Source organism: Syngnathus leptorhynchus, chromosome 12, assembly GCF_054491065.1.
Source record: "Syngnathus leptorhynchus isolate UIUO chromosome 12, UIUO_Slep, whole genome shotgun sequence".
NCBI lineage: Eukaryota > Metazoa > Chordata > Actinopteri > Syngnathiformes > Syngnathidae > Syngnathus > Syngnathus leptorhynchus.
In genome coordinates, this window is record NC_141206.1 from 6,470,426 (window position 1) to 6,492,775 (window position 22,350).

A 22,350-nucleotide genomic window follows, 5' to 3' on the forward strand; every position below is an offset into this window, starting at 1 on the left:
GAACAACTCAAACCCAGAGTATAATTAGGATCATCTTTCAGTCGAAGAATCCGGCCTTTGAAAATGAAATAGTCCATGTGCTATCACATGCAGGTAAATTTGAAACTGTTGGCATACTTAATAAAAGCCGCCCACATCCAAAATAATGTGCTGTCTTAAATGCTCCCCATACACCCGTAACCGGCAGCGCCGAAGCCATCTCGAAGCTCCACGCTCTGCCGAGCGTGCACTTTTAAAGCAGCTAAAAGTGGGCTCTCTTACATTGTCTCAAGTGAAGCCGATGTTTCTGGGCCCTCTCTAAATCAAATGTGACTGCATCAAAATGTATTTACTGATAAACAGTGCTGATATGTAACGCACGATGCTTTTTTTACACGCTCCCTGGTGCAATGTATTTCAAGTCAGTGGCCAAGAAGCACCTCTGGCGTTTGGAGAAAATGACTGCAATCTGTCCTGTCCCCATTGCCCCCTCCAGGTCTGAGGTAATGATTAAACCCATAAAGAGTTTTCATTCTCAGGGATGAGTGACATTGACTCGAAGAAATGGTTAGTAGATAAGTAAAAAGTTGTGGGTCCAGTTTCTAGATGTGTGGGATTATACCGTTGTATTGTTGACAGAGCAAATGTCTGGCAATAAGTGGTGCAGATGTTTTTATTTGCCTTGCCCACCAAGGGGCAGTATATCACACACATATGGATATAGTGTCCTCGCTAAAGCGCTAATAGGTATTAGTCATACTTTGCTGAGGATCAAGAATGCATTTCTTTGAGTATTGTTGTCTTACCAGTTTTCATGTGTTGCTCCACCATTTGTGTTCTAGTATTTCTTATGACATTACCATACCAATGCTGTTTGTTAGCCCTTCAATTGTATTTTACATTATTTGTTAGCATTAAGCTTTGTAAATAGGCTTAAGTTTTTTTGTTTTTTTTTTTAAAAACATTTTTGTATCAGGCACTTCGCTGAATTTTACACGTTATTTTCAAAACCTTGCCTAGATTGTGAGTTACCTTAGTAACTCACCTTAGTAACCTTAGTAATGATGGCACATATGTGCCATCATTTCAGCACATAATAATTGTGAAAACATTTATGGTCGCATAAAAGCCAAGTTCAATTTTGAGGTGAGGTTTGAGCAACTATCTCCGACTGTGCCCAATCTCTGCCAACACATCTTCTTGCAAATTAGAACACATCAGCCGTATATCATTCTGACAGAGGATATAAAGCTGTGAGTCTAAATCCCGCATGGTCCCATCATGGCCTTGAGCGGGACATTTGAGGCAGATTGACCGTAAATCTCCTGCTCAATGTAAATGGCCGTTATGTCAGTTGCAACGTGACTAAAACTTGGCTGGATGTCAGGTATGTGGAGATGAAGTGTGAGAGGATGTTGTTGTTGGGCAAGATACATTTTGTCATTCCTCCCTGGTGTGGGGAGCCAGAGGAGGTTTCATCAAAGTCCAGAAAGTTCTTTCCATGATCAATTTGATTCAAGAGATCCCCCCCCCTTTTTTTTTTTTTTCCAGTTTCTGCACGTGTTAAACATAAGGACATTGCCACACACTTTCACTAAGTCCCCAGTGGCACTTTTTTTGGTCTGTCAGCCAAACGTTAAATGTCTCATTAAAAACCAAAAAGCAAGAACAAATTTGACAGGGGTGACCCTCCCGCCGATAAGTCGGTCATCAGAGTTTGTAGACAAACGTCAAAGAAGTATAGTGAAGTAATGAACTTTATAATCGCTCTCTCGCTAATATGTGCTCCTTCTCTGTGGCGTCTGGTGTTTAATTGATGCTCTTAATCTTAATAGCAATTCTGATCCTCACATCCAGACTCACATCTGTAGTTTTAATCATTCCATTCCTCCAACGCCTTGGCCTGAAGCTAAAGAAAAGTTCTGCTCATAACAAGTCAAAGTAATTACTTTTCTCTTCATCATGAGTTTTTTTTTTCTTCTAAGCAACCTACATTTCTACTACCAATAACAACGTCAGAATTTGAACTGGTGACTTTATAGATCTAGTAGAGAATTTGACGCATGCACTGGCAGAGCTAGAGTTTGGTGTTTTTTTTTTTTGAGGGGGTTATTGGGGGAGCCAAGGGTATCTAAGGGGGTTTGCAAAAAAATACAAAGCCAAACAATTCTTTAGAAAATGCTGTTAAACATTCACTATATGTTCTTTAATGAGGATGGGAGGAAATGCGGGGAATAATTGCCCAAAAATTGGAAAACAGACAAGTAAATTATCTGGCCTGGCACCTGGTGGCTCCACATATTGTTCTTTTCTTGAATGGCTCACATTTAATGCAAAGGTGACCAATTGATCGTGTAGGTTAAACAAAACGACAGAACATGATTTATTAGGCTCAAGTGCCGTTATTTGAATTTTCCCATCAGTGTGTTTCAAAAGACTAATGAACAAACGTCTTGAAGTGATGAAGTGCTTGCAAAAGTGCTTTGGAACCGAACGCGCAACTCACTGTGAGCTTGTCTTGAGGTCAAACAGTTCTTTCACCTTAATACCTTCAGGAATCAACTAAGCAAGATGCTAACTTTTTCCTCCTTCCATGTCTCAAAGTAATTTTGTTCTCGACATGTATGATCAAAACATAAGAGGGCTAAAGCAGAGCTGACTGAAATTATCATCTGTGGGATGGTGGGATATTCCATCTTTCATAACATTTTACAGCCAGTGGAACAATGATAAGCTCTAGCTCTGAAACACAAACCCTTTATTTATAACCCCAAATAAAAGTTAACTTTCCAGTGCCCCTCTGCAATATAGGAATGGCTTCTTGGATCATTAACACTACATAGACTGCACTAACTAGACACGGTGGCTGGGATCTTATGACAGGAACGCACCGCCACTTAGGAAGTTAATCATAAATATCATGATATATATATTTGAAATATATACGTTTTTTTCTTCTCTACCTGACAGCTTAAACATTGAATGTATACTAAATTGACATTAATAATAGTTTTGTCTATCATAGGGATTCTTATTTGATGGATGGATCCACACACGCAGAAGAGAAGGTGGGAGGCGGTGTCACGTGACACGCTGATCCAGCCAATCGGGAGTAAGTGCGCAATGCGATGGTGTGCAGAGGGACTGTTTTATGAAAGGGCGCTTCGTGATCAATGAACGAGTGTGTGAGAAGTTCGTTCACATACACGTTTAGTAAACGTGGAAGCCACTTTAGTGACGCAACATCATTAAAGAGCCACAAAATGCAACAGTAAATAGTGTGATCGACGTGAGCGCAACTTCGCTTGATGCAACGGGCTGCAGCGGTCAAGGGATTCCTGCAAGGGGTCGGAGAATATTAATGGGCCCGGGCACACGCTTGCTCATGTGGCCAGCAGCCAATCAAATGAATCAAGTCGCCGCGGTGTAACTCATAAAGAGGCTGGACCAGAGGGAGGCGAGCGCCTTGTGGCCAATAAATGTGCACGCGTGTGGAATTTAGGAGTCCTTGATATCGGTGCAAAAAGACAGGATGTGTAATATCGATAGAATACAGTAGTGGAAACAAATTTACCTATTTTCTTTTTATACGTTTGGAGGGGATAGCAGGAATGCCCTTTATTGGGGTGGATAAATAATGGATAAATATTTGATTGATACATTTCTTAGATGGATGAATTAATATTTCATAGATAAACAGATGGCTAGATAAATACATGGGTTGGTCGATTGCAAGATGGACACACAAGTGATATAGAAAGATTGATGGTTATATAATAGATATCTTTAGAGCTAGAGGGATAAAAAATGAAAGCACTATAAAAAGAAAACAAACAGGGCATGCTTTGGATTCGCAATGACAAAACAAAAGGTTTTATTGATATGAGTGATGTTGTGTTTGCTTGATTTCTATATAGATAATATAAAGTAAAATTGCCAAGAACCAAACTCTTAACCTTATTCTACATTGACTCATATGTGTTATCAAAGCTATAAAGTGACTTTAAGGACACACCATATTGTTGGGCACACGTTGGGGGGGGGGGGGGGGGGGGGGTTGGGGGGTCAGACCACAACTACTTAATTTATATATGTGCTACCTGGTACACAAGGCAGAGTCAGTTAACCCGTGGCAGCAAGTGTTTTATGACGTCGTAGCAGTTTAGTTGTTTTGGTCGAATCTTCTACGGTCTCCTACAAGAGCCGACATGGCTCTGTCCTGGTCCAAGTAGCACACCACCCTTTGCCGGGTGCTCAGTGATAGGCAGACTGCTGCTTCTTTAAAAAAAAAAAAAAAAAAAAAGGGGGAACTGTGACATGGGAAGCCCGTTGCAGCTGCGGAACCATTTCTATCGAGAGCAGCAGTTGGATCCGAGTCAGTGCCACCGGCACCCCTGCGGACAGCCTCCGCGCTCCACCTGCACCTGCACCGACTGCTGCACCTGCCATGGCCGGGAGAGCTGCGTACTCCGCGGGACGTCGCCGACGTACACCGCGGTAACTTTGAGGACATCTTCGGAGACATCTTCCAGACGAGGCGTCCGCGACCCGACTCCCTCTAGTCATGCTACTTCCTCCAGGCATCCCCCTCCTCCTCTTCCTCGTCGTCAGCAGCAGCAGCAGCAGCAGCAGCAGCATCCGCAGCATCCCGGGGCCAACCACGCGAACGCCCCCCACCATGAGACAGCCATGAGCAGCTGCAGATACAACGGCGGCGTCATGCGGCCGCTCACTCACTTGAGCTCGTCCCGCAGGAACGTGCACGAGTTCGATTCCGAGTCGCAGCCCCTGCAGCCCCTCTCGGCCGTGGACGCGTCGGACACCTTGGCAAGCTCCAAGCCGGAGAACCACTCGGCCGCGCTCATGCCGTACGCGTCCGGGGACGGAGGCGGGGGCTGCGGCCACGGCGGGGGGAAATCGGGCAAGAAGAAGAACCAGAACATTGGAGAGAAGCTCGGCCACAGGAGGGCCTTGTTTGAGAAGAGGAAGCGACTCAGCGACTATGCTCTAATCTTTGGGATGTTTGGGATCGTTGTAATGGTAATAGAAACTGAACTCTCCTGGGGAGCCTATGGAAAGGTGGGTATCTTGAAATTTTGCCAACTTTTTTTTCAAATCCTAAAAAGTACACAAGACAAAGCATAGGAGTCATTTAAGCTTGTGTTGTGTCCCTCAAAGTACAGTAAATCCTCATTATCGGACTCCAAGGTAACTCAGCGTCCAGAGATTTATACTGAGTTGCTAAAATAAAATTCAAAAGTGTCTTTGAGGGTGATGAGCCGTTAATGGACTTGTTTTCCCTCGGAGCAAGCACTTTCCTAATCAGCCGTCATTTTGATTTATCCAGCCGTGTAACGTAACAGTGTGATGTTTCTCTCTTTATGCCACAATGTTGTCTTTGGTTTTAGTGTTGTCGCTCTCTTCCAGGAGTCCCTGTATTCATTAGCTCTAAAATGCCTGATAAGCCTTTCTACAATCATTCTCCTGGGACTGATTATCATCTACCATGCGAGAGAGATCCAGGTAATGAAACACACCTTGCATTTTTTTTTTCTCTCCCCTCTTATACATGTTGATGTGGCTAAAGTTGGTTCATATAGGATCGTTACAACTGATTGTTTTAAAAAGAGGAAATGGAGCATAGTGATTGGTAAAGTTTCATATCTTTATAAAAGTCGTGCAGCGCATAAACATGGACACATTTTAGGGTTGGAATGCTAATTGTCATTAATGACTGCATTTCCACATTACAAGCATCTTTTTTTTTTATTTTTTTTTTATTTATTTTTTTTATAACATTCACGCCGCACTCGTTCCCCACACTAATTATTTAGAGACTGTTCACTTCACTCGGTGCTGCTGTTTTGATTAGCAAGTTCAAATGGGCTCAGCAGTTAGTTAACTTTTCAATGTCTGCATATAAACAGTCACATCTAAGCACTGAGATAATTACATGTAATGGGGAAAAAGATGAAGGGGATGAATGATGCATCCGGCAACTTTGTATGATTTAAGAATTGAATGTGTTTAGTGCATAGCGACACAACCCCACCACCACCATTTTGCGAAAGTTCCCCAAACGCTCGGACAGTTTAATGACCTTGCCCAGGAAGAAAAAAACGCCACAACAGTTCATCCTAAGGCACAGCACTTGCGTCTTTGTCCAACAGCTACAAAATCAGTAGTGACACATTCTGCGCCGAGAATCTATGTAGCTTTCACATGTGCCTCTTTTTAATTAACTTGAAAGGGAAACAATGCAGTCACAGTTCCCATCGTCCGTTCCAGACGTGTTTGCTTAACAGTTCAATATTCAATTCAGATTAAGTGTCATATTTTTGCACTAGCCTTGTATTTTTAAAATGTACAAGTCTCTGGGGAATATCTGTCATTGGAACGGCCTAACAGTAAAATGTCTCATTGTGAGCCTTTCTTTTATGACGGCTGATAGAAATGCACATTACCATATTTCAATGCGTATCTAAAGTGCTTCCATTCAATCCTGTAGCCATTTCTGAATTAGAAATTTTAAAGTATCATTGTTTGCATCCTTTCAGCCTTACTAATTTATATGTGTAAATTATTCTATTCCCAATGAGATCCATAAACCTTTTCGTCTTTGTGTCAAGTCGAGATTTATTTGTGATTGACGTGGTGGCGCTATGCATTCTTCATTGCTAGCATACTGATGGCTTGAAACGTTGGCGGTGCCTCAGCGCCCATTTATTGGCTCCACTTCCCATAAACACTTTGAGTGCATGTGCATTCGGACTATTTGATAGTCTTGGATGTTGATAGTGAGCGCTTGGTTTTGCGGTAATGCTGAAAGTGTCGTGTTAAACAGACAGGCACACCTGTGCATTTTTACAATTTACACAAGATTTTTCATTTGCATCGGTTTCAACATGAGGTCGTTCATATGTAGATTCAAACTCCCTGCTTTTCACTTTGCAATTAACATTCATGAATTATTTACTTTCAGGGAAATATGTCAGAAACCGCTCTGTCATGCAATGTTAACTAAAGTAAACAGCCCAAATCCCGGATCTCTACTTTAAAGCCACAGCAAGTTTAATGTGTTTGTCCTTTTACCTGCAAAGATTAGGCAAAGTGTTTTTTCATAATCCTGCTCACGTACGGGTTATAAGTAAACAAATGGAAAAATAATCGTTGGTGAAATATTTAAGACGCCAATAAAAATACTGAAATACCTCTCAAACAGACACGAGAAATTAAAGTTGCTTTATGAGTGAATTTGAATATGCTACACATATTTTTTTTTATCATTTCCCACAAAGAAAACAAATAACAAGTTGGAAATCATATTGAATATCCATTTTTGCCCATGTCTAGACTTTTGTCTCCAAAAATGAAGTGTATTATTATTGTGTTTATGAGGTATCTTAGTGATGGGGAATAAAAATGAAGCTTCAAGATGGTTCATGAACCAGTTGTGTTTATTGAGTCCTCTAGATGGCACTCTTCTTCGATATTGACTTGCTATTTCTCAAACCCTTTTTTTTCAACCAACAGTGCCATCTAGAGGCACCCAAAATATTTCTGGTTCATGAAGCAAATTTGAAGCTTCATTTCCATAGTATCTAGAAAAAACCCACAGAAGGTCGTTTGTAAATAAAAAAATGATTTAAAATAATTATTTTGACTCATTACGCCATTTAAAACAAAAAGGAACATTTGCTAGGAGTTTTTCTGGGGGAGAAAGTTTGTGAACAGGCTCTACATTAGGTGTCATCTGTATTCACAGTCAATAGGTTGCACCAAGCCGCATTTTGTTTTTTGAGTACACTCCAGTGTTGCTGTTTTATGAAGCGGTAATTGTAGGCCTGCCGAGATGTTGCAATGAAATCCATTATGCATGCACGTCCCTGTGTATTCACAGATGTCTGTCACATAATAAGTCGGCACTATGAAATGTTCCCTTCACCACTCCCAGCCCCTTAAAACTGATTCACTTGTCAAGCTCGGTAAATATTACTCCCGATCGTTTCTCCGGCTCCTAACAACGTGAAATGTTTTTGTTTTTCTCGCTGAAAAAGGTCACGTCGGACAGGAATAGATGCTTACCTGCTGTCACGGGAATTAGTTGAGGAACGTTTGCCGTGCTCAGGTGGCCTCCTGAGGCGAGTGTATTATCCCCGTAAAAAGAGGCGGGGTGTCCGTGAACTAGATTGGTCTCGTCATCTCCAATGGCTTTCATGTGAGATCCTCACTGCTGATGTTCAGACTATTTTTAGTCCTCCTTGAAGTGTTAGCAGATGATGAAGTTGCCTTGATGCCTCTTGTTGACACATGGCCATACGCCAGAGGAATTTTTAGACTTTTTACTTTCGCTGCGGTTGCTGTGTTGGCAGCCAGCGACTTAGCGTACCGATGGAGATTGTGTCGTCGTCCCCCCCCGACTTTGATTTGTCATTGTCAGCGGGCAGGCGTCATCCTGCTTTGAGATGGTCGGCGGGTTCACCTCCATCCCCAGGAGGGAGGGAAACTAATATGTTGACGTTTTTTTTATTTTTTTTTAATGCTCACGTCAAAGAGTTTTGCCCAAGGGCCATTTTGTTGAGACTAACGTTGAGATGCTTTGTGGTGATGGTTCTGCTGAGTTTCCAAGATGTGGACCTAAGCTAAATTCTTTTGGGGGCTTTTGTGTCCTTGATGTCTGTTTCAAATTTGCATAGTATTAAAGTTAGTCAGTCAACAAAGGGAATGTTATTTCTCATAGGGGTGTTTGTCACTTTTGGGTTTGTGATTATTATTAGTTTTTTTTTTACTTCTTCTTTTTTTATTCAGTTAGGTTTATTTTTCAGAGCCAATTTGTTCCTCTTCTTTTATATTTTTGGAAAATGTGCGAGTCAGGTGACCCGATTGGCCGCTGACCTCAATGTTTTTCTCCGAACATACAAGCTTTTGGAATAGACATACTTCTTTACCGGGACCCTTAAGATAATTTATTGATGGCAGGCATCCTCGTCGAAAGCGTGCTCTGCATGGGAATGTGAACACGCGGGGCATTTGGGTTTACCTCAACTGTGCATCAAGGAAGAAAGATTTACTCAAGCGCTTACTTTGCTTGATTAAAAAAGACTTTATTTGCATGCATGAAACTTGATTTCAAAATGGAAGAAAAGAAAATCAAGTGGGTACTTGTGACACTTTCAGATTTACACAGCAAAGTGGCCCTCTTTGATATCATAAATAAAGCATTGCATTAATGTCTAATTGGGCCCAACCTCTCAACTTAAGTTTGCTAATGAAATTGAGCGATTTCATTCTGGATGGCAAGATATATGTTTCCCAATCGACATTACACAAATTAAATATTGAGCTGGACTCCATTAGTTATATTGAGCTTGGTGAAGGTGGTAACCAGCCTAGCTAGCAGAACTGGTGAGCGGGTCACTATGGCAACCAAAAAGGTTCTCACTCTAAACTAGAATGTAGTCTTTGTATTTCAACCGTGCGTTGCTGGAGATTAGCGTGCATCTCAGGTGAGTGACATGAGCACATGTCTACTCCGTCCTTAGCTCAACTGCCGGGCGAAGGTTATCGGATCCAATTGTGTGTTACAAAAGAGCCAAACACGAGTGTCTTGTCTTTGAAGCTAAAAGGATAATAAGGGAGAGAAAAGAGGTTAATCCATTGGGAACGACAGACATCATGCGCTATTTACTCACTTTCTTGGTCTTCAAATAAATTGGATTCGTTCCTTGCCCCATTGGGCATAGCCACGATATTTCTGTATTTCTTAACGTTTGTTTTCCCTTTTTCCAAGTATGATGACGCAAATAGTAATTTGCTGGCAGATGTTTTTTTTTTTTATAATGTGTAGACTGGCCCTTTCAATGAATCAACGCTGGAGCATCTAAAAATGGCATATGGTCTTTGCGCAAATGTTCATTGCAGCTTGAAAACAATCATTTTTCTTTCTCCCGCTCACGTTGATGGTTTTTACATCAACTACACCGTAACAGGCAAGCAAACACAATTTGTTTCTTTTTTTTCCAAAGAAAACCTTATTAATTATTCTGTTGACGTGTGCAGTTTCTTCCAGCCTGTCAACAAAAACATGAATAAGAGATTTCTCCTTGTTTCCTACAACAGATTTTTTCCGGAGGGTCCCGTTAGAATTTAATATTATACAAAGGGTTACACGCTCAATTCAATAGTTACCTGGTTACTTTAAAACACACACATAACATTAAATGGACCTCATTGAAATGAAAAATTCCAATCCCGTACAATTGTTTGGAAATCTTTGCTTGAATTATGATCCTCAACAAATTTTGACTCTTTGACTCCACGCTTTGTGTCATAACTGCTGTTCTCGTGCCATCTTTTGAATACTCCGTGATGAAGTGCCCTTGAGTATTGTATTTCAGGTCAACCATTACTCTAATTGCTTTCCGCCACCAAGTAGGCTCTCCTTCTGCAACCGGGGTCTAAATGTTTAATTACATTGTTTTGAGGTAACAAGCTCTGTAAACGTTTCACACAGGGACGTGTGTAGTTTAAAATGTAAAATAAAACGCAGCTTGAGCCGCACAGAAAACAATACATTTAGCGAGCGTCAAGTAAGTAAGTAGGAGGCGGGAAGCGGGAGGCCCGGCCGACCGCCGTTTGTGTGTTTGTGTGTCTACATTACACCCGACCGGCCGAGCAGGTTAGGGTTACACACTTCTCTGACAGATGTCTGCTTGTCAAAAGAGCTCGGTGTCACTCTGCTGATATGAACAACGGCCACTGAAAATTTAATTGACGTGTCTTCATGTGTTTAGGGGAAACGGATTGTGGCTTTTAAATAATTATAGATGAGTCGGGCTGCCTTTGTGGGGCCACTCCGGGGAACTTGTAGCTTGCTCTGTTCTGGTTGTATCATACAAAGCAAGCCTTTGACGTGTGTTGAGGCAAAGTGGGCGGAGCCAGTTCCGTCATGTGGAAGGAAAGCGGTTCGACTTTATGATTGATTTTTTTTTTTTTTTTTTTGTCCTTGGTTTGAAAATGGTGTAAAAAGAGATTGTAATATCGCATTGCGGAGAAAAGACGATTCAGCAATTTAATTTTATGTATCACTGCTAAATTTACAATCTAGGTCGCTGATCCCATTAGGCCTCCAGGACTGTTTTCACCCAAGTACATAATGAAAAACGTCAAATTAGTCTAAATGGAAAGTTACTGGCAAGGTTCCGACGTGAGCTTTGCAGCGAGTGCTCCGTATGATGGATATTGGTGTGTCTGCATGGTCGACATTGTTGTTATGAGCCCTTTTCAGCATATTTTACTTGTGATTGTAACAAGCTGCGTAACTCATAGCACTTTAAGTTTGTTTGTTTAGCCCTACTCGGCTCAACTGGGGCCTGAAGTTATAAATTAACAAAAGGCTATAAAGTCTTTGTCCGCCACTACACTTTCGAGACCTGTTTTTGAACTATAGTAAATTACAATGTCCCTATCAAATAAATGAAGTAAAATACAAGCACAGGGGCGGCTGAGTAAAAAAATATTTGTCATTTGTTCAGATTGTAATGCAGCAAATAATAAATATGTAAAACATTGAATTATCCCGGAGGCAGAAATTACACTAGTAAAATATCTGCTGCTGTAGATAAACTCAGAAGAGGACACCTCCGATGGGAATAGGCGGGGACATTTATTTGACAAATGTTGTGGAAGGTTTGATGAGCTTTTGGGAGACTTCCGGAAAATGTGTAAACGAGCATCGTGATCCGACTGCTGCCATTAGTTCGAGGTGATGACACTCTGTCTTCATAGAAAGCTTTAAATTGCACTGAAAATGATGAAGAGGAGAGAGGAGGGGTCTCCATGTGTGTGTGTTTCGGGGAAGTGATGAAGGGTGTTAAATTACAGCCACATTCAAGTCCCCCCGAGAGATGACGTCACTGGTGGTCACTGGCACGGTCCACTCAGAGGCGAGCGCTCAATGTGGCAGCAGCAGATGTTTGCATCAGTGCCACTCGAAAACGCTGACTGCTAATGTTGCACCTTTCTCACCTCCTGTTTTATTCAAAGAGTCCAAGTGATGAGAAGAAAAGAAAAAAAAACAGAAGTGGAAGAAAGAGAAAATCGCCCGTGGTGCATTTATTGCATTTGAATGCAAACACTATTGCCCCCGAGTTCTTTAGATCCTTTCGCATGATTGTGAAAAAAAAGAATTGCTGGGATATTTGTCACGACGGGGTGTGAAAAAGCAATTGTGGCTGTACGACAAGTCTTTTATCCGTTCCTGATTGCAGGATGCCGTGTCTACGCTGTTGCAGCATTATCCCACTTGGCTGGGTTGTGCATAAAAGACGTAAGCAGATAAATGGTGGAAAGGTGCTGGTGGTGCACTTTGAGTGCAAACGCCACTGCCCAAAGTGCTTTCAATCTTTTCACATGAATATAAGAAAATGAGCTAATGTGCTTTGAATTTACAATTTGTGTTGGGAAGTCACATGGAATCAACTTGGTCACGATATCTGAGCAATTTGTAAGCATTGTAATTATTTTGTTATTTTATTATCTGTCTTCTTTCGTGGAGGAATGTTTAAGCAATGTCTGCCATCTAGTGGTGAACACTGTTATTACAATTATGCAACACTGAATTTGGCCCGAATTGTTGTCCATTCACCCAAATTCAGCTCGCTAAACTAAACAAAATAGAGGTGCGATATTCTTGTAATGATTTAAAGCATATTTGTAACTAGTGAATCTCTTCAAAAGCTGATTTTTTTTTTTTTATCCATCTTAGATTTCTTTTATGGCTGCCTTTGCTTAGCATTGGCTTGGATTTTTATTGGCTTGCAGATTGTCAAAGTGAAATGCTGTAAGCTGTTTTATTGATCATCAAGCAGACACGCGATTTCTTGGCGATGGGCTTTTTGATTCCCATTTGTTATGTAATACATTAGTGTTCTTTTTCATTCATTTATACGCACGTGTCGATATTAAATCAATATTCCTGCGAGTTAGACTATCTGAGGAGGAAATTTCTAATTTGGCTTTTGACCTGAAAGAGAGTTTGTATTGGATGTTGTTCCATCAATTGTCTCCTGCTCAATGTCTTGGCCCAAATCAGAAATAAGAGACTTGGAGTAATGTGAGGTGAGAAATGTACTTTAATGACCCGAAGCCATTAGTGACGTATTGTTTAGAGGTTTTAATGATTTCCTGTTGCCTGGTGCGTGGCAATGATGAAAACGTTGGCTGCTGTGCTCGCAGTTATTTATGGTGGACAACGCGGCCGACGATTGGAGGATAGCCATGACCTACGAGCGCATCTTTTTCATCTGCCTGGAAATCCTGGTGTGCACCATCCACCCCATCCCGGGAAACTACACCTTCACCTGGAACGCCCGTCTGGCCTACACCTACGCGCCATCCCAGGCGGACGCCGACGTGGACATCATCCTGTCCATCCCCATGTTCCTGCGACTGTACCTCATCGCCCGCGTCATGTTGCTGCACAGCAAGCTCTTCACAGACGCGTCATCTCGGAGCATCGGGGCGCTCAACAAGATTAACTTCAACACTCGCTTTGTTATGAAGACCCTCATGACCATCTGTCCCGGGACGGTGCTGCTGGTCTTCACCATCTCGCTGTGGATCATCGCGGCATGGACCGTGAGAGCTTGCGAGAGGTGCCTGGGTTTTCCTTTTTCTTTTTTGCGCACGCTATGCTGCAGCCCTCAGCATCAAACATAGATAAGGCACAAAAATAGATCAGCTCCATGCATCCAAGTTCTCAATTAGCATACAGCAACCACTGGCGGCGCTAGAGTGGGGGGGGGGGGGGCTTCTGGGGCACCCCCTCACCCTAATGATTATTTTCTGATTTTACCGGGATATTTTTTTTTTGCAGGTACCACGACAACCAGGACATCAACAGTAACTTTCTCGGGGCCATGTGGTTGATCTCCATCACCTTTCTTACAATCGGATATGGAGACATGGTTCCAAATACGTACTGTGGGAAAGGAGTCTGCCTCCTGACTGGCATTATGGTGAGAAATTTTGAAACATATGCAGAGGATGGCAATATGGATTTACTTATTGCACTACTAAAAGATTTTGGAGTCTGTGGCAAATATTGCCCACTCATCTAGAACAACATTTGTGATGTCACAGCAAGGGACTGGCTCCCAATCTCTGTTCTCGTTCATTCCAAAGGTGTTGGGTGATTTAAGCTCTTCCACACTGAGCTCATCCGACCGAGCATGCTTTTATAGATCTTGCTTTGGGCATTGGGGAACAGAAAAGTGCTTTCCTTTAACTTCTCAGACAAATTTAGAAGCCCACATTGCTCTCACTGAACGATTAGGCCATTTAATGGATTTGATCATATACCATATGTTGTATTTAGAGTTATTTTGTTTATGGTATTTTATGAAGAAAATATTCTCCCCAACAACTTTACTGCAATGCTAATATGAATAAATTAAAAAATTTATAATATAATGAAATAAATATATTATTAAAAATGATCTTTGTAACAATAAATAAAAATAATTGGGTTTTGCCTATCATTAATAAATATAAATATGTTAATACATTGAATTTTTTATAATAAATCTAATATAATAAAATGAATATATTAAAATGTCTCTTTCCCAGGGTGCAGGCTGCACCGCCTTGGTGGTGGCTGTGGTAGCAAAGAAGCTGGAGTTAACCAAAGCTGAAAAGCACGTTCACAATTTTATGATGGACACCCAGCTCACCAAAAGAGTGAGTCACCGCCGTCGGCATGCTCGCTCGAGTCGGATTACGCTTCAACTTGTGTTTTGCTCGGCCCACTTCAGGTGAAAAATACAGCTGCGAATGTTCTCAGGGAGACGTGGCTCATCTACAAAAACACCAAACTGGTGAGGAAGATGGACCATGCCAGAGTCAGGAAGCACCAGAGGAAATTTCTCCAAGCCATTCATCAGTAGGTGCCATGTTTTGCACACGCTACCTTTCATTCATTCAGCCGAAACCTGAATCCTGAATTGTTTGACACCTGTAGCAAATTAAACCAGCCCTTACGTGGATTTAATTTTTTTTTTCCTTTCCTTGACTCAATTCCATTTCACAGCTCAGCAGTTGATCTGACTTTGTGTGGTCTACACATTAGAATATGCAAAAGCCATAAATGTATGTAAAGCAGTGTCGCCGCCACTCAAGACTAAGAGGCTCTTGTAATACATTTATAGTAAGACCAGGATTGGAGTAGTCAGCGTAAAAGCTATTTAAAAAGCTTCTTCTTGGATTAAGATATGTAAAAACATCCCCGGTGTGCGTGTGTGTGAACGTGTGTGTCGCTGAGGAGACCAAACCGAATCATTTTGCTCACTCCCGATGACTCCGACTCCAAGGCTGACCTGAGCCTTTTTGTTTTTATGCTTTTCCTAACGGGCTCATTCACACTCTTACCTGGCAGCAGCTCTCTCAGCGCGAGCCCTCCGAGGACAGCCAAAGTGCGCTGTGACTCCACTAAAGTATCGATCGTAGCCTCACCTTGCTGGTGTTTTTTCTCCGTTGACACAGAGGCTTCTTTCAGCGGCAATCAGCTCAGTGCTTTGTTCAACTAAAGGTGACTGACTGTGCTCTTATTTAGTTTTAGAACGGCACTATGTGTTGCTGTTTGTACGTTTTGGTTGCTCCCTGTAGTTTGATGTCTGTTAATGGGCCTTTGTGTGTGACTTTCATTTGACGCATTGGTTTGTCTTCTGGAGGCTGGTCCCCACACAATATGTCTGCTGCTGCTGCTGCAACCCGCATCCACATTTGGCGTCATTTATGAAAGCTTTTTTTGCGGTCACGGATGATGTGACGATGACACACAAACCTCGTGCTCTCCCTCGTTAAGAAGTTCCCTCGGCGCTCAAGATAAATCTGTAAAAGGAAGCAGATCGGCTAGGAAAGAGGCACGTCCAGCTCTGTGCGGGAATGTCGTGCTCAGCATCCTGTAGAGATTGTAACACGCACAAGATGTTGTGCAGTGTGTGTGTGTGTGTGTGTGTTATCAGAGCGCCTCAAGTATTGGCTGAACTGTGTGTGATGCTTGTATCAAGATGAATTAGGACAGCAAATGGCCATCAGCAAGCGGATCAAAATAGACGCTGCTGCCCTCCCTGAAACCCACAGTGGTGCAAACCTCCCTTTTTTTTAAAAAAACAATAGATGAATATGTAATAAAAAAAAAATTTTAAGGCAGGTCAGGACTGAGACCATGTTAAGGCTAGTCAAGAATAAAACGTGGTTACGGAATACTATGAGAATATTAACACACTCTAGACCAAATGTGTCAAACCCATTTTTTCATTATCACACACACACAACCAAATTTTCCAATTTATTTTGAAATTGGGATTATAACAAAAACGTGTTGCAATATCTCATTATTATTAAAAGTAAAGACAATCAATTTTATGATTTTTAATTTTGCGAGCCACATCAAATGATGTGGCGGGCCGAATCTGGGCCCCAGGCCTTGAGTTTGACATCTAGCCTCTCATAAAATAGTAACTCATTAAAGTAGCAGTGGATAAAAAAGCAAAACAAAGCTGAAGGGGTTTTGGAATCCTAGTAGAATGCAACTGTGTGGCGTGCGGTGCGGCAATGCGAAACATCAAATCACGTCGCTGTGAGACGTCCTCCCTTGGTGCAGTAAAAGATCCATGCCAGGTGCAAACAGCTGTAAGGCCGTTAACGCTTTGAGGCAGCGTCTGTCTGTTTGGCCAAGCGTAAGTGTCCTGACGTCAGCAGCAAGGTTGTTTTCTTTTGCTTCCATCTATGTGTGTGCGTGTGATGGCTCGCTGTAAGATTGGACGCAGTGAAGAGAGCAAGCACAGCAGCAAACAAGTGAGACTGCAGAGAGATAAGAGCGTAGTTGCTGAAGCAATAAGTCAAAACGCTGGAGATGAGGTTTGCGCAGCAGCCAGACTCAAGAGAAAGCGATTATTTTGCCATCTGAATATATGTCTATATGATGTTGCAATAATTCATTTGTCTACTTCATGTTTCCTTTTTTTGTTGTTGTCCACACTCAATGCAATAGAGCTCGAAAGTAAGTCTTCGCCTCACATTTAGATCCGGTCGTGTCGTGTGCATGCTAACGAGAGCTTGTCCTCCAACTGGATAGTGTGACTAAAAATCACACGCCCTCATTTGATAAGTGAAATTCATGCTACTTTTTTTTTTTTTTTTGAGAGGGGGTAGCACATTTGATCAAACGTCTTTTTCACAGTGAATTTCAATTATCAGCGATGGAGGGTGTTTTTTTTTTTCCTTTTGTGCATGGGTGTGATGACAATTTGATTTTTAATCAGAAAGCTACTGATTAAACTCCAATCAACTATGCTTTCACGTACCAAATGATGACGACTCGAGCTCTACAGCCAGCTACTGCAACATCATTTATCTCCCTTGTGTTTTGTTGAACAGCTTTTGTCAGCCTCATCAGGGCTCGGGGGTCATCTTTCGGTGTGTGGAATCATTGTTTGGCCTGCTCCTACATTTCCTCTATTTCTCTCTTGGGTGACTCAATCACAAAGATGATGGCGGCAGCTGTCATGCGTTTCCCTCTCTTGAATTTTAAGTTGGACACCTTTAGGCGCATTAAGAATTTAGTTGGAAGCATATGTTCAAATTTGGACTAAGTTTCCAGCAATGTAAGACTTGCTGTTGGATTATTATTTTTTTTTTAAAAAGGCGGTTTGCGCTTTTGTGGGTGTGGACACGGCTGTTTTGATTCCCCACCAATCAAAGCAGCTCCTCTCATCCCCCTTTAAATGTTTCAATTCCCCATTTTCCATTGTATCAAATCCATTCGAGGCGCCGTCCCTTCCCATTACCAAGGTTAACGTGGGAGTTAAGGCGCGAGCCTTTTAGCCGCAAGATATGCGAGGAGGTACGTGACCCCGAGGGAAGGTCAAGCCAAAGCCAGCCGCCCGTCATTTGACAGAAGCCGTAAAACTGTCAGCTAAGATAAAAGTGCGACTCTGTGGCGCAAATGTCCACGCAAAATAATAACGAGGGCTACGATAAAAGCTGAAATAAATAAATAACACAACACTAACGAGGAGTGACACACGCCGAGAGGGTTTGTGTTGCCACGCTGTCGTCATGAATAACAAGCAGATGTAGAGAGGCCGTTCCTATGCACAAGCACCCATGACGGGTGATTGACCGAGGAAGGGGGACGCATTAGGAATAAAATGCAGGGCGAGACGGACTCCATGCACTGACCTCTGCACCGTTTTCACTGCCATCGGTCATCAATTGCAGTCGGGTTGGTGTGACACTGAATACATATCAACGTTACCTATTCTCCGCTACACATTTGATGAATCAAAAGAATAGGAAAGTCATATTTTTGGGAGCCCTTTGGTTTTGTTGTCCGGGCATTGGTCCTTTTAGTGGCTCCTTTGGCGCCCTCTGCTGGTCATGTGTGCTTGTCTCCAGGACAAAGATGCTCTTTCCAGATTGAACATCAAGCATATTTAGTTCCCTTGTGGTTGTTCTGACATTTACATAACCAGATGATTCCATTAAATTTATCTTGTGGTTTATTTATGGAGGAGTTTTATTTTGTCTAAAAACACACATGGTCAAATCTTAACAGCTGCTTTTTAAAGGTCACTGTGAGGACAAAAATGAATTAAACAGGTCTGGTGAATTATACAGTGTTTTGGTAGTTAGAGTTCAGACATGAGAAATACGTGCTTGGGGAATTAATTGGTTGCATTAAATCATGAGTTCCTCCTAACATTTAAATCATTTCTTTGTGGGAATACAAATTAAAATTAAATTAGATATCATTAGGTTCTTGGGGTTATTATATTTTAGTTGTATCATAACAATGATGTATTTTGTTAAAAATACATACAAAAGATTTATTTGAATTACTCTTAGGAGAGCAAATTTAGGTAAATTAAATTTCAGATGCATAATGGGTTTGAGGTGATTAAAAAGCGGGACGATGTGTAAATATGTAATCACTTATCTAAATTGTTCTTTGGACTCTTTGGACAGAATATAAATTCAATAAATGTCATATGAATGTCATATCAAAAACTCAGTTGCTGCTGTCGAAATATTTTGTTTTCCCCACCCCCTAAAATAGTGACAACTAAGAAATCATCGTAACATTATTTCACACTAGCGTTTCAATTTGAGTCGACTTAATAGCCGTGGTCTTGTTTGCATTGATGAAGTTTAAAGCCATATAGTCACGTGTCCCCTTCTTTTAGGTTCCTTCCCCCTTGCATGCAGTTCCAAGCAACCAGAGTGACTCCCCTGCATTTTCTCTTTCTCCACACACACACATCCTTTGCATTCTTTCTTTCTTTCTTTCTTTCTTTCTTTCTTTCTTTCTTTCTTTCTTTCTTTCTTTCTTTCTCCACACACACATCCTCGTGCATGTTCCCGGGACCGTGTTGCGTGCGTATGCCCTTTGTGTGCATCGAGTTAACCCCGCTCCACTATGGATGGCAGCGTTCATTTACTGGCGTCTGGATGGTCTTGTGTTCAGATTAAGAAGTGTTAAAATGGAGCAACGCAAGCTGAATGACCAAGCAAACTCTCTAGTGGACCTTGCCAAGGTAAGCTATATGGACGATAACGGTTCTCTGCTGCATTTGCACGCCAGGAAAAACTGACACGCTTCTCTCCCCTTATATGTGTTGCGTGTTGTTATTGTCACGCATGCTGCTTCGTTCCTCAAGCAAAAGTCTACAGGTGTCAAATGAACAGACAGGCCTTTCACATGTGTCAGCACTCACTTCTGGTCTTTTCTTCCACATTGTGTTATGACAATGCAGTGTGTGTGTGCGCGTGTGTATTTGATGAGGATAGAAAAAAAAAAGTTTATATCTAGATGCGCTAAACAGAACCTTTAAAGTAAAGACTGGGCAGCGGGCCAACCTGACACAGCAGAACCAGGAGAAAAAGACTTTCTCATGTATACACACACAGACACACACGTTCAGATATAGCAAATGAGGGTTTGACATTCAAAAGAACACTGCAGTCAAACTGGACAAAACCTACACGTTATGAAAGTGTAATATATATTCATCTATCATGCAATAAAAATAACTGCACTATGATTCTGTCGCCACAAGAGGGCAGTGTAGATTCCCTTTGTGGAGCTGCAGTACCTGTCCCAGCAGCCTTTGATTGAAGAGAAGTGCACGGTCACCTCATTTTAAAATCAAAATGTATTTTCTTCCTTCTCATTAAAACCAGACCCTGCTCAGTTATGTTTGTTCCTCATGGAATTTGTTCCCTTCTCAGGTGTTTCCAGCTCCTCACTAACCTTCTTTGTCCCTCTCCAGAGAGGTGCTTTCTTTTCCTGTCAGCAAGTTATGTGTTCTTTGTTTTGTTTTTTAATCCCTAATTCTTTTGGGGGTCACTGTTGACATGTTTAGCATCTTTTTTGCTCCATATTTCATCCAGCAGCAATTCCACAAAAGCTTCTACTGCTCTGCGAGTGGATGTCAACCTGGTATTTAAAAGCACAGCTATTTAACATAAATCAATTCATTACAATATGAGTCCAAAATTCTCTCAGTGTCCTCTTCAACAGTCCTTTTTCAAAGTGACAGTGTTTTCCAAAGGTGTTTTATTTTCGGTCGACCTCCCCCAAGCTCCAGAGCTGGGGTTTTTTTTTTTCTGTCAAGATGTGAGAACAGATGCACGGGAAAGTACTGTGAAAGTCAGCGACACCTTTTTAGTCAATTTGAGGTCACGAGAGCTAATACGCTTAAACACGAGTAACTGCTCATATAACACGAGGCATCGTGGCCCGCGTCTCCTCCTGCAGCTGTAAAGATAAGTCATGTGCACGTGTTATTGAACCATACTGGGCGTGCCCTTCTGATTATAACCTTTACTCCTCTTTGGATACGTTCTTACGTTAGTTCTTACTGTTTCGGGAGCGATGCTTTTTACTTAACCTTGCTGACCGGACATAAGGGTTTAGTAGCAACAAGGTTATTTTTAATAGTTGGCAATAATAACATCTACTGTTGAACCACTGACTCGCCTGACTTTTGTTACTATGACAACCAGGGACGGAGCTCGAGTCTTGCGGCAGCAGTTCATACACAGCTTAGTTAGAATGCGGAAAGCGGCGTCCGAAGCTAATGCTTCCTTTTCTCTGCCTTGTCCCAGACTCAGAACATCATCTATGACATGGTGTCGGATTTGAACGAGCGGGGAGAGGACATGGAGAAGAGGATCGCCATGCTGGAGACTAAGCTCGAGACTCTACTGAGCAACTTGCAGGCTCTGCCCGCGCTCATCAGCCAGGTGATCAGCCAGCAGCACAGGGACTTCCTGGAGGTGCAACTGCAGCCTTACGACAAACACAGCCCCGAACGCTCGCAGTCGGCGTCGCGGCGGCGGTCGTCGTCCACGGCGCCGCCCACCTCCTCTGAGAGCAGCTAGGGTCCGAAGGGAAGGCCTCCATTGAAGACTTTTGCCATCATATGGCTAAGTTGCATTTATCTTAAAGCCTTATGGCTTCAATAAGTATTATCCCAATTCTGATGACAGAATCCAATGATAGTGGATACGTGCGGTTTATTTTTTGCTTTCTATTACCTCGTGACACTTCCCTCAGTAAAGGCCTGTCGTCGGCTGGGAAAATACTGCACTAAAATAGTGCTTCCCAATTGGGGGAATGGTTTGAGCTGGATGGGACCGGAGTAACAGTCGAAAGCAAATAAGAGCAAGTGTAATCGTTTAGGTTAGAAACAGCATCAACATTTGTGGCAAGATTCATTCGTAGCGGGGGTTCACTGCACTGAGAAATGTAATGAGAGATTTTCAAGACACAGACACAACGTAAACATATTACAATTTTAATATCAATGAACCCAATTTATTTATTGATCTCCAAATGATAACTCCCCATCAGAAAATTGAAACTACTTCTGACACTTTGTACCTCAGCAGGAATAATAAACCGTATTTCATATCCTTCCTTCGTAACAAATTTCTTTGTTTGAAATTATTTGATTCCCACTGATAGTTTTGGGCAATTAATTTGCACACAAGTGATATCTGTATTTGAATATTAGCATGTTCCCACATATGTTATTAATTATCACCAAAAGACCAAATAAAAGGTAGTTGGTTGCTATTATAGAGCTATGCTAGAGATAAGCTAAAAGTATTGAAAAAAAAAAAGGACCTGAAAATGATTTTTGGGAAGGAGGGCAAAATAGTGCAAATTAATTTGGGTTAGCAAAAAGTGATTTTTAAAGTGGGGTGTACGCAGACTGACAATCGGGGTAGATTGGAGCAGTTATTAAATCATGCAAAGATCCAATTCTTAGATGTCTGTTTTGTGCTAACAGCGATTTTTCC

The 22,350-nt window shown here is 41.8% G+C and overlaps 1 protein-coding gene across 3 annotated transcripts; it reads left to right on the forward strand.

The window, feature by feature from the left end:
• The first annotated feature begins 4,064 nt into the window (after positions 1-4,064).
• On the forward strand, positions 4,065-21,941 carry kcnn2 (potassium calcium-activated channel subfamily N member 2). Of its 3 annotated transcripts, none has more exons than XM_085926106.1 (8): positions 4,065-5,058; positions 5,407-5,502; positions 13,216-13,634; positions 13,856-13,997; positions 14,608-14,718; positions 14,793-14,920; positions 19,508-19,577; positions 21,151-21,941. In XM_085926106.1, the coding sequence occupies exons 1-8, from the start codon at positions 4,297-4,299 to the stop codon at positions 21,424-21,426; spliced, it is 2,004 nt and encodes a 667-aa protein (XP_085782232.1). In that variant the 5' UTR covers positions 4,065-4,296; the 3' UTR covers positions 21,427-21,941. The 3 variants fall into 3 exon arrangements, with proteins under 3 accessions (XP_085782232.1, XP_085782233.1, XP_085782234.1); XM_085926107.1 differs by having other exon boundaries at positions 5,410-5,502; XM_085926108.1 differs by lacking the exon at positions 19,508-19,577 and having other exon boundaries at positions 21,151-21,339.
• The last annotated feature ends 409 nt before the right edge of the window (positions 21,942-22,350 follow it).